Source organism: Melitaea cinxia, chromosome 25, assembly GCF_905220565.1.
Source record: "Melitaea cinxia chromosome 25, ilMelCinx1.1, whole genome shotgun sequence".
Classification (NCBI taxonomy): Eukaryota; Metazoa; Arthropoda; class Insecta; order Lepidoptera; family Nymphalidae; genus Melitaea; species Melitaea cinxia.
This window is the reverse complement of record NC_059418.1, coordinates 6,767,941-6,781,749: the sequence shown is the minus strand read 5'-3', so window position 1 is coordinate 6,781,749 and position 13,809 is coordinate 6,767,941. Positions and strand designations below refer to the sequence as shown.

Here is a 13,809-nt window from a genome sequence, read left to right as displayed (position 1 = left end):
ACTTTAGCTCTGACCTGAATAAAGTTTTATCAAGTAACAGTCTATGGTAGGCTTATTAATCTTTTCTAAAAACTTAATTTACACCAAGAAACAATTATATTTAACATAATAGGAGATCAATATAATTAAATCATTGTTTTATAAAAAATATATAATTAAAACATTATTTTATTAAACTCGCTGACAAGTCGAATTTCGTACGGCCACATATTTTTTCTACATTGATTTTTTTTTTAATTTTTTACAATACATATAACTCGCGTCAAGTAAAAAGAACGCTGAAAGAAACTGGAGGGGGTGTGGTGTACTACTGTTTTATTTTTTAATTAGGCTTTCACTCGCGGCTTCGTATAATAGTTATTGGTAGGTACGTTAAAAAATACTAGAAATACCTGTGCGAATATAATAATTCGCACTAAATAACTTTAATAATTATCACTTTACAAAATAACATTTTTTTTTAAACAAAAGCAATAACATTTTTTTTTTGTTATTGAAATGTCATATTTAAAAAATATTAATTATCTTTACTCTCGACATTCGTATTTTAATATTTTTATGTGTTTAAAATGATACCTTGATATTTGTTTTTAGTGAAATAAATAGTAAATGGAGTTTTACCAATGTCTAAGCTAATGTTTTGTGAAAATGTGTGACAAATAAGGAAAAAACGCGAATTACGATTGACAGGAGTTTGTTTACCAAATATGACTGGGCCAAAAAAATTGACAGTGGGGAAGTTTTTTAAGAGTTGGCAGCACTGTAAATCGCCTTTGCGCATCTTGACAGCCAGCGTTCTTTTTACATGACGCGAATAATTATGCGTTATAAACAATTTTTCTCACTTCTCTATGTAAAACTATTTTGTAATTTAAAACTTTTGTGCGCGATAGCATTTTGAGTCGACGTCGAACTATCCAACCAATACCGTCAGCAACACACCGACAAGCATACACACGCCCCGCGCCCTAGATCTCACCAAATAGACCGATAAATCGCCTTTGCACAGCTTGAAGGCCAGCGTTCTTATTACATGACGCGAACTATACCTTTAATATTTCGACTATTCTTATTTATGTAGATAACTAACTTATTATTTATTACATTTAGGAATTCAGTTTAATATTCGATGGTCAGTCCCATTTTTTTGGAGTTTACTCCTTCAGAAACTAATCAAGGACTATAGAATAAAAAAAATATGGGGAGTAGTATAGTTCGCGTTATGTAAAAAGAACGCTGAAAGAAACTGGAGGGGGTGCGTTTGCGCATGGGTATACTCGCGCACAAAAGTACTACTGTTTTATTTTTTAATTAGGCTTTCACTCGCGGCTTGGTATAATGGTTATTGGTAGGTACATTAAAAAATACCAGAAATATAAGTGCGAATAATTCGGACTAAATAAGTATAATAATTATCACTTTACAATATCACAATTTTTGTTTAAACAAAAGCAATAACAAATTTTTTAGTTATTGAAATGTCGTATTCAAAAATATTAATTATCTGTACTCTCGATATTCGTATCTTAATAGTTTTTATGTGTTTGAAATGATAAATTGATATTTGTTATTTAGTGAAATAAATAGTAAATGGAGAATTTTGTAATTTAAAACTTTTGTGCGCGATAATATTTTGAGTCGACGTCGAACTGTCAACCGCTGTCAACCAATAGCACACCGGCAAGCATGCGACACGTGATAAACACTCCCGTCCCCTACCCCGTACCACCAAATAGACCGATAAATCGCTTCTGCGCAGCTTCAAGGCCAGCGTTCTTTTTACATGACGCGAACTATACCTATATAGTGAGAAGTAGTAACGCTCAGACCTAAGAGATAGTAACACATTATAATGTAACTTTTTCGTATTTTATCGCGATTTATCAAGTTTTTTAGATGCCCGAAGTTTCTGATATTTTACAGCAACCATGGTCACGGGCAAACTGGTGAGACATGGTTGCTGTAAAGTATATGATTGCTAAATTATAATGAGTAAAATTCGCTTAAACATTACAAAACGATAGAAACACGTTTTAAAACGCAACGTCTCTTGTGATAAAGATATCAAATATTTATAACTATCACGATAATCATAAGGAGTAAACTCTGAATATAGCTGACACACACACATTTGTTTTTTTTATTTGTCAAAGCGGCATCTTGATTCTAAACGTCGCCAGGCGGCTGCCAGGTAACGGCTCTCATTTTGCGGTTGATCTCGGACAGGATGAGGGTACACCTGGCTAGTTGAGCTGGTCGTAGCTGAGGAGTGGGGTCTCTGGTTCGGTCCGCAACCACGGGGGGGCGCTGCGCCCTCCGGAGCGCCCGGCGACGCCGAGCCCGAGCCGTCGCTGAGGACATCATCATGGATTATAAATGCGATTTCATTTATATAAGATATGTCTGGAGTGTTAACTTTAAATTGACAATATGGTGGGTAGTTCTACAAAATACGGTAAGTATGAAATGTTTTCATTCGATGTAAATGCGTAAAAAAGGGTCCTGTACACGGTCAAATTTTGTTTGTCAATTTATTAGTCAAACTTCATGTTTTTATCAAACAAAAGCACATACGATCAAACCAATATAATAAATGTAAATATTACATAATAATAATAATAACTATTTTTATTTTTCAGATACCCAAAACACAAGAATGTTGGAAAATATTGGCACGACAATTTAGAAATACATGGAACTTTGATAACTACATTGGAGCTGTAGATGGAAAGCATATCACTTGACAAAAACCTGACCATTCCGGTTGCTATTATTTTTAAGGTACACACAGTCATTGCAGTTGTGTTCTCCATGGTTTCAAAGCGATAACTGAGATCTTATTTGACAAACAAAGTTGCACACTATCAAACAGGTTTGTCAAAACTTCGTCGATCGAAATTTCCATCAAACACGTCAAACATTTACATTGTTTGACAAATGCGCCAAACAAGCTTGTACAGTTTCGAAAAACCAAAAAATTCAGCCTTTACCATTCCACCCCTGGGCATAGGCCTCTTTGTCCGTGCAGGAGAAGGATTTTGTAATATTACTATAGATAAAAACAACATACCACTCTCTATCTTCCCTTTGCCCTTGTAATCTTCATCGTTATACGTTTTTGATATGATCCTTTTCTTCGGAGACTGAAAAAGAAAATATTATACATTAATAATATATAATTATAATTACTACATTTAAGGAATAAAGACAGTTATGTACAGTATAATCAAAATCTCTCCTCCCGGCACTTTTCCTAAGCTACCATCATCAAAAGTTGCCTGGACGAGATCGCTATAAGCGATAAGGCCTCTTTTCAATATTTATTTATTTTGTATCTAATGGTTCTAAATTGTATCTTTTTTGACGTGATAACGTCTTATAAATTGATGAACACCGGCTTCATGCATGAAAAAGTGTCACGTTCCCCTTGAGCCTGAGCGTGCAAGCGAGAGCGCGGAACAAGTGATAGAGAGCCACGATCGGCCTAAGCGTTGGATTGTGACAAATTTATTTCTCTTCTCGCGTAACGTCAGAGCTAGCAGTTCGAAATAATTCATTGATAATAATTCAATTCAATTTATAAAAGTATGCAATTTTTCATTAATATTTCTTTATCACGTTATCACATAACCTATCGTCCGTAAACCGACTTTACAGACAATCAATTTTGTTTGTGTGCAATACAGTTTTTTTAGTTAAAAAATTACTGTTCAAAAGCATTTTGGAATCGTCATTTTACGAATTAAAATTATATTTGTTTTTAATAAATTAACTTTTATAACACACTAATTACGTAGTACTATGATATAGGGATGTCTACGTTGCATTTCATTCTATATTTACTGAAATAAAAGTGTCAATGCAGCAACGGCGTAATGTTCCCACGGATTTAGTTTTAATAATTATTTTTGTAAAAGCGATCATTCCATATTCCCACATCAAAGTGGAATAATCGTTTATAGGATCAAATTGATTTAATTAAAATATTAATAAAGTTAGTTTTAAAGTAATTTCGTTTTATCTTCTGTCTGTCGCAAACGTAATTCACTTCATAATATTAGTATTAAAAAACGGTAAAAACAATCCATTTTTGTTTTTCTTGCGTTTGACATTAACAATATGCACACAAACAATCAAATCAACAAACAATCAAATCAACAAAAAATCAAATCAACAAACAATATATGTCACAAACAATCAAAAATAGAAATAATCATATTAGAACAGGGCAAGATTATAGCTAAATAATACTGCTCTTAAATATTTTTATGTTCCTGTACGATTAAGGTAGAGAGCCGCTGGATATGGTCGGAGGTAAGGTTGGCAACGCGCTTGCGATGCTCCTAGTGCGTCTATAGCCTACGTTAGCTACTTACAATCTAGCTGACCTTACACTTGTATGTCACCGTAGTAGTATAAAAAAAATATATACCTTTTTCTTTTGCTTCTGATAGTGTTGCGCATCATAAAACTGAGGCTGTGACCGTCTAACTCGACCGGTTCTACGTTTGATATCCTCTGCCGCTGGTAGCGTATCCGCTGCCCGTCGTGCTGAAAAGAATGTGTGGCCGCACTTACACGATTTTGATGCTACCGCTACCTGTAAAAATAAACAATGTCAACATTAACTAATACCCCCTACATTTATATTATCATAAAGATATAAACAGGAATTAATACATACTAGTGGTCGCCCAGAGGTTGAAAATCGACCATAATTAAAAATTTAAATTAAAGAAAACCAAAAAATAATGAAAATAAAGAACCCTTTTTAAAATTTTTCAATTTGAATACAGGCTTTCACAATCAATAAAAAAGTATATAATGCACATGTTTGTCAAATACCTGGTAGTGAGTATAATGTTTTTTTTTATTAATTTAATGTACTTTTTATGCATTATATTAAAAATATATTAGCATTCTGCACTCCTTCACTATATAAACTATAAGTGTGCGAAATTTCATACTCCTCCATCAGGGGTACAAAGTTTTTGTTTCGCATATTATATATAATAGATAAAAAAGGTGTACAAACGCAGTATTATCACTAAGATTCTGTATCACCAGTTGTGGATAACGCTATGATATGATGGCAGTATCCAAAAGATTAAAGTTTATGATAAATTACTCTTTTGTTACCATCAAAATTCCATTATATTTATGAGATACTTCTATTTATCAATATAGAAGTGGTAGTTAATATATAGATTTATTTATTTATTCATACAAATCTAAAAATAGTTATATAAATAGGTATTTACAAACTATAACTTGACATGTAACTATTCAAGACTGTGTACTACAAATTACTGGAGGGCTTTTTCAGAACAATTATAAATAAATATCTATATAAATAAATAAAATTGTAATATTAACATAACCGCTTTTTACTAAATGCATATGGATGTATACATGGTACATATACAGAAAAAACATTTTTTACAATTTTTGTCTGTCTGTTTGTTCCGGCTTCTTATATTGTTCCTGATAATCTCTGAAACAGGTGGAATGATTCTGACGTGACATTCACTGGCAGATAGCTGATGTATTAAGGAGTAATTGAGGCTATTTTAATTTAAAAATTTATATATTTTATAACTCTGCGAACTGAACAGTAACTTTTTTGTTAAATTCCACGCAGGCAAAGTAGTGGGCACAGCTAGTAATATAATTATGTACATATAGAAATACTACATACCAATAAGTCAATTTTTACATTGAAAGTATTAGCCTATGAATATGTAGCCTTGAAAAATATTATATATCTAATTTTTTAATAAAATTTTATACAGCGTCTATAACGAAAAAAAAAAAAAAAAGTTTCAAGAGCATATTATATCACCTTATTCTTATTAAGAGCTTTATTATATTAATGAAATACATTTTTTTTAAATTACCGAGTTACCCAGATATTAAATTATTAAGTTTAATAATAACGGTACATACCTGTAGCTCGCATTTTGGACAGCTTTTCGCGATCATTTTACTTTTACCCATTTTTAACGTAAATTTTTCAATTTATAACCTATTATTAATTTATTCCATAAATCTTTACATTTTAAATTTACTAATGTGTTACAAAAAAATGCATTTTTTTCAATACATTTTAATGATAATAGAATTAATAGAATAGAAGCAATATAGAAGTAGGTTTAATCGTTTAATACTTCTTTAAACGTCAATTAAATATAAAAAATATACCTAATTATGATTTTTTTATATTGTTGCCACTTCATAAAATTGGCGTTTTCTTATTAGTATTATAATTATTATATTGATACTGTATATATTATAGTCTTAACTTCTTAAGTCTATAATAGTATATAATCATATATTTAATTTTGTTAATAATTAGTTTTTCATATGAGTGTAAATTTACTTATACAATTATTAGGTATTGATATTTAATACAAGAAATAAATCATATGGTTTTGTAATAAATAATCTAATTATAACAAGCATAGTACATTGCTTTTTATAGATATAACATAAAAAGCATAATATTATAAAAAATTGTAAAAAATATATATATCTATTTATCCTATATTTTAATCATTGATATTTTATGCATTATTTCCCGTGATAATCTCTTCTATTGACGAATACCCCAAAGATATAATAAGCCTACACTTCAATGCGAATACCTATACTAGTATACTACAAATCTACAAACTAGGCATGCAATCTGAAATCGATTAATTGAAGAATCGATTCCTCGTATCAAATAAATCTATTTTTAAATTGATTCATTGTACTGAATCGATTCAGTGTATCGATATTTCACCCTTGAAAATCGCCATTCGATTTTTTCTGTTTTGGTAAAAACTATAAAATTATTTTACGGTGTTGCCTGTTAAAGGGCTAATTACTAGAAAACTTGCGAAATAGTATAGTGTAGTAGTATAGTAGTAAAAATATTCCTTGTATCCACTTTCTCAGTTCATTCACTATATACTCTTCATATTTTCTGTTTCTATTTGCTATCACTCACTCATCTTTCTCTATACACCCTCATCTTTTATGACAATTTACTCTCAAACAAAAATCACAAATACAAAACAAAAACTTATTTACAAAACAGAATTATTGAACCAAAGATTGATTTCAGTCGGCAGAGCCTATCGCTGGGACCGCTAAAGTAAATATTTTATGATCTATCTTTACCCAACCGACCGACCGATAGGGAAGTAGCTGCATTTATCGAAATCGAAAATGGACGACGAAAAACTAATTGACTTTGTAGGATCATGTTCAGCTTTATATAATTTTTCAAATCCTAAATATTTAGACACTAAATATAAAAATTATTTATTGTAGTGAAACTTATTTATTGACGTATGGGAGAAATCTTATAGTTATTACTGAAATTGATGTGAATAAACAATGAAAGTGAGAGATTATTTTTTTATTGTTAACAGACTTCAAAAAAAGGACGAGGTTACATAATTCGACCGTATATATATTATTTTTATGTATTTTCGGGGATAACTTCGTCGTTTATGAACCGATTTTGATAATTCTTTTTTTTTTGTTGGAAAGGAGATATCCCTGGTGTGGTACCATGATAAGGAAACTAGCATCTGATGATGGGATCCTAGAGAAATCGAGAGAAACTCGAAAATCCGCAAAACTTTTTACTGGGTGTACCGATTTTGATAATTTTTAATTTAATCGAAAGCCGATGTTTATCATGTAGTCACATTTAAATTTCATTGTGTTAAAAACCTTCAAAGTTTTGTAGTATTTTAGAAATAAAAAGACTGTTCTTCTTCAAATACACTTTTATTACAATTCCTTTTAACACCAATTTTTAGTTGAAACGACCAACTTGCTTTGTAGCTCAATGATGAATGCCCTCCGTACTAATTGAAACAATAATGAAATAAATAAAAAGCGTTCAATTGACTAAGGAATGATATTTTAGTCAAAACACCCGAAAGACGAAATTGAGCTACAAAGAACTTAAAATACTGCTAATACAAATACAAGATAATATTAACACATTTTTCTAAATATATATATATGTTGAAATACAAGTTATTACATAGTAAAGCAAACAATACTTTATATAAACTTCCGTAATTATTCATAACTTTTAGTGAAGTTGACAACTTATTTATAATGCATAAGTAAAATATTTTTTTATGTGTAATATTTATATTTTTGTATGTGTAATATCTATTGAAAATTAAGACATAAATTAAAAAACATAAATTTGCAAGCTAACAATTCGTCCATCCTGACAAGTTTCGCGTCCCCGCGAATGATACAGCTTAGAGTATGAATATTAATTATTATATAATATAAAAAATATATGATAATAATAATTAACAATACAATCGTATATGTATGTATTTCGTAGATTATACAAGTATTAGACAATGAAAATTACACAATCACTTAATGCAATTCACAATTAATTCATAATTTAAATTTACACATAAAAAGAAAATTCGCTCATAGCGACGTTACGTGCACATTGCACTTCTAAATTCGTTCATAGCGACTGTTGAGGCCAGTACCCTGTGCCGCAGTGGTTTGGGAAAACTGGAACCCGATGCTAGTTAATGAAGTGGACTGTATTTCTTCGTATCGTATATTATTGAAAATAAAATTACAAATATATGAAACTACGGACGCTTGGCGTCGCGGATAAAAAAAATAGTAGTGTTGACGACTCGGCGTCGTGGATGACAATTGAATTCGTCGCCGCTGCGCTCGTACCGTCACCGGTGCTCTCCGCCGACTCTCGACGCCCGCGCCCAACGCGATCATCAGGCGCGCACGTACTCCAACAGCGAAACGTTACGTGCACATTGCACTTCTAAATTCGCTCATAGCGATATTACGTGCACATTGCACTTCAAATTCGCTCATAGCGACATTACGTGCACATTGCATTAAAATCGATCCAGTAGTTTTGATTTATTCATTACTGCCCGTGGCCCGCACGCGTTAACTTTAGAGTAAAACAATTCTTCTTTTCCTAAGCCATGAAAATTTCTTGTTATCTTTGGAATATCTAAATTCATAAACTCCATTTTTACTTATTTACTTTTTATACTATACTTATAGGCACGCTCCCGCCTTCCCGGCTGGCCGGAATAGCCGCAAACGCTACGTACCGCAATTTCTAAATCTGTAATATGTTCGAAAATATTCATTAAATCATATGCTGTAAAGGTCCTTATAGATCTATATTAAATGAACAATGTATTTAGGGTATTTAATTAGATAAGGATTAATGCTGTATTGGTTAAAATCGCTTCGAAAATTAGCCATTATTTGTCGTAAAAAGTAAATGACAAAAAAAAATAATTGTGGGATATCCATAAGAGATAGACATATTACCATAGCGGAGTTTTCTGTAGACCTTTTCAATCTGTACAATACTTAGTACATTATTTTGATAAATCTCGTAGGGTTCAGCCTGCGTTTGCAATGTAAGCGGAAAAAATGTAATTAGTATTTAAATGTAATTTAAAAATGTATTTACGACATCACATTAGAAACCTCAATAATTGTGTTTGCAGGCAAACGAAGAAAAACCGCCCTCAATTATATCGACAAGTAATATAACGTAGGTAGACAAAAAAATTGTCGAGTAAATACGCATTATCAAAGATTACTCCAAAAGTTTTAATCAGATCTCGATTAAATTTAAATGTGACTACATGATAAATATCGGCTTTCGATTAAATTAAAAATTATCAAAATCGGTACACCCAGTAAAAAGTTTTACGGATTTTCGAGTTTCCCTCGATTCCTCTGGGATTCCATCATCAGATCCTAGTTTCCTTATCATGGTATCACACCAGGGATATCTCCTTTCCAACAAAACAAGAATTATCAAAATCGGTTCATAAATGACGGAGTTATCCCCGAGCATACATTAAAAAAATATATATACGGTCGAATTGATTAACCTCCTCCTTTTTTTGAAGTCGGTTAAAATTAACAGTATTTCTCCATTTAATGGATGTTATAATACATATAAACCTTCATCTTTGATCACTCTATCTATTAAAAAAAAAACTGCATCAAAATCCGTTGCTTAGTTTTAAAGATTTAATCACACATAGGGACATAGGGATATTGGGACAGAGAAAGCGACTTTGTTTTATACTATGTAGTGATGATACACTCTTAATAAGTTTTTCGTCTACTCCTAATCACTATCTAGTCATAATGTCTTAACTTCGGTTTTATTAACTCTAACACCCCTACTGAATTCAGGAACATCATGACTAATCCGTTTACACTTAAAGCAATTAACAATATGTTTTTTTTACAACACATCCCCAAACTCTGTTCTTTTTCCTACATTTCCGTAAGCAATGACCATTATGTTCATATGACGTCAAAGCTAATTTCAGTCTTGTGACCCATTCGTCCCACGTAACAATACTGATTCTTCGTACCATTTTTTTAGCAGTACCGACTCGTTCGGGAGTGCATAGCGACTGGTCTGTTTGCTATCCCAGTCATAATCTCAGAGCATTCTTTTACTTTATTTAGCCAATCATCAATCGTTTGGTTTTTTTTATATAGGGTCAAATTCTGGAACTACGTTGGTATTAGTAAATCTTTTTTTTTTACTCGATGGATTTATAGATGAGATATATCAAAATAGATTATAGAGGTTATTTAATACATTTGAGTGATTTATAATTAACAACATTACAGGGTTGAGCCTGTGGCATCACGGATGTGATTTTTTCATGAACTGATGGTGGAGTGGACTACGTGACTGCTAGAGCCTTTTCTACAGGGAGTTTGCAATCTATGGCGATTCTGTTTGCTATGACTACAATCCCTACTTTTACTTTTCGGGTCATGTCCCCGTGTATTTGTTGGTGGCGTACGCGCTGTACGCCGTTGCAATGGAGATATTACAACTAACCTGCTTCGACTTTTTGACTGCAGCTTAATCCTTGAAGGTGGTTTTCTGGATCTTCGATGCTCGGAGCCACGCCTATTGGTGCGATACGTTGCTGGCAAACGATAACCTTTGTTTTGAGCCTCGAGCACGTGTCCTGGATCGACTGCGTGTCGATGATCCTCCCAGCACAATGCTGAGATGCCTCTCGGTGGACCTTCGTCTACTCTCGGACCTCTCACAAGGCATCTTCACTAGATGTACAAATTTTGCGATGTCCAATGATCTGAAACAATTTTAACAAAGAGTATCTATTACACAAAAACATGTAGTATATCCTAAGCAAATTATCAATTACCGTTCGGAAAGTTAGATAGGTTCTCAAGTTACCCAAGTTCATAGTTATCAGGTCATATTATCTGCCAGCGAAATTACCACTAAAAATGTTTTTACCATTTGCGAATTCTATCAAAACAAAATTTTTATTTTTCATTATTAGGTTTTTTTTATGAAGGTATAATTATATGGTACAAACCATACCTACGTTCATATTCATAGATTATATATTTTAAGCCTTTCATAGCCCGAGCTTTATTACTCCTCTTACAAAGATTAGATTTACGTTTTCCTAGCATTTCGAAATATTACATGAGTTACAAAAACACACAACTAAACTAAAAACAGTTTAACTACATTATCAAACATTGCACTAAAACAAAACGGCATTCAAATAATTTTTTTTTATGATAATCAGTACAGTTTACACTACTGTTAATCTATTCAAACACTCGAAAACAACAGCTTAAAGATTTAAATATGCTAAAAGTGAAGGTAAACAAAAAAATATCCAAAAAAAAGAAGAAAAACCGTTTTGTTAAATTGTTGACGGTACTTACATCAAATTTTCTTGGTACCTTCAAGTTTTGTAGTATTTTAGAATTAAAAAGACTGTTCTTCTTCAAATACACTTTTATAACAATTGCTTTTAACACCAATTTTTAGTTGAAACGACCAACTTGCTTTGTAGCTCAATGATGATCCTTACTCATTGAAACAATAATGAAATAAATAAAAAGCGTTCAATTGACTAAGGAATGATATTTTAGTCAAAACACCCGAAAGACGAAATTGAGCTACAAAGAACTTAAAATACTGCTAATACAAATACAAGATAATATTAACACATTTTTCTAAAAATATATATATGTTGAAATACAAGTTACTATATAGTAAAACAAACAATACTTTATACAAACTTCCGTAATTATTCATAACTTTAGTGAAGTTGAAAATTTATTTTTAATGCATGAGTAAAATATTTTATGTGTAATATTTATTGGAAATTAAGACATAAATTAACAAACATAAATTTGCAAGCTAATATAGGTAATTAGCAAGAGATTTATAAACAACAGATGCACCGATCACGCCACCTAGCACATCGTTCGCGCCACCTAGCATTCTCACCTACCTTCACTCATTCTATCACTCGAGTTATTCTGACGTGTATAAAACGTCCGAAGCAACCACGGCTAAGGCAGTCTTGGCTCTGGCTTGGCACGGTGCACTTGTTTTAACCTGCTAGTAGCTTAACCTAGACTCTTATAATAATTAATTTGTGCAAACGAATTAATTGTTACATATTGTATATTATATTATATATTATATTTTTAACCGACTTCCAAAAAAGGAGGAGGTTCTCAATTCAACTGTATTTTTTTTCTTTTTTTTATGTATGTTACATCAGAACTTTTGACCGGGTGGACCGATTTCGACAAAAAATTTTTTAATCGAAAGGTGGTGCGTGTCAATTGGTCCCATTTAAATTTATTTGAGATCTAACAACTACTTTTCGAGTTATATCTAATAATGCGTTTTTCTTCATAGTTCAACTTCATATCTCCAGAAGCTGCTGGAGGCGTACCTCCGTGAGAGAGAGGTGCTATGGGAGAGGGCGACGACCGACTGTATCGTCCTCGCGTCGATTGCGGCGTTCCGCAGCGTTCCGTGCTCAGACCACCCCTGTGGAACATCGGCTTTGACTGGTTGCTGCGGGCGCCACTGCCACCGGGCTCATCTGCGTCATCGTCGTCACCGGCGTCATCTGCTACGCGGATGACACTATGCTGACGGGGCGGCATTTTTGAAGAGGCGGCCAGTCTGGCGCGAACCGGCACATCGATAGCCGTCGGCCGCATCGAGGCACTGGGTATTTTTTTTTCTATACCTCCTATTTAGTGGTCGGAGCACGTTTTCTGCTATTTTCTCTTTCATGCCTCTCTTACTTTCATGCTGCATACTTGTTCTTTCTTTCATTCATCTCTTTCTTACTCGGGGTGGGTTCCTCACTACTTTTTGGGCTGCTTTTACTTAGCTACACTTACTTAAATTGTACGCAATTTGCTTTAAAAATGATTTTGGTTTATTATTTATGTTGTTATTTTTGTACAATGTAAAATTTTTTTTTTATGATGTTTATCATCCCCATTTCAAATTATTTTAATTTTGGCTAATTTTAATTTATACAATTTTTATTCTATATTATACACTATTGGGTCTTAAAATGTTAACAAGTTTTATTACTTATTATGATTGTTTCTTTGTATAAATATTAAACCAACTTTTATTAATATTCGGCAGCAGGAACGATGCTGAAAAATCATCTACAACCGCCTCCGTCTCTTTTGGCCGAGCGGTACCGGCTTAGGCAAAGACGTCAGGCTGCCGGCAAGAGCGTTGCGAGTTACGTAGCCGAACTAAAGAGATTGACGCGTCAATGTATGTTTGAAAAATACTAGCCGACCTGTGCCCACTTCGTTGGGCGTTAATTATCATTATATTTCTTTCCATGCCGGTGGAAAGGACGAGCGAACGTGCAGGGGCTGTGGAGCGACTGATCACGACTAGGAACGTGTAGATTTCGTGATTAC

General features: G+C 32.7%; 1 protein-coding gene across 1 annotated transcript; it reads right to left on the bottom strand.

Annotated features, from left to right (window-relative positions):
- Nucleotides 1-2,054: 2,054 nt before the first annotated feature.
- On the bottom strand, nucleotides 2,055-6,203 carry LOC123665931 (UPF0547 protein C16orf87-like). The gene is made up of 4 exons (XM_045600159.1): nucleotides 5,947-6,203; nucleotides 4,433-4,600; nucleotides 3,071-3,143; nucleotides 2,055-2,351 (listed from the first exon to the last, which is right to left on the bottom strand). The coding sequence occupies exons 1-4, from the start codon at nucleotides 5,995-5,997 to the stop codon at nucleotides 2,167-2,169; spliced, it is 477 nt and encodes a 158-aa protein (XP_045456115.1). The 5' UTR covers nucleotides 5,998-6,203; the 3' UTR covers nucleotides 2,055-2,166.
- Nucleotides 6,204-13,809: the final 7,606 nt, after the last annotated feature.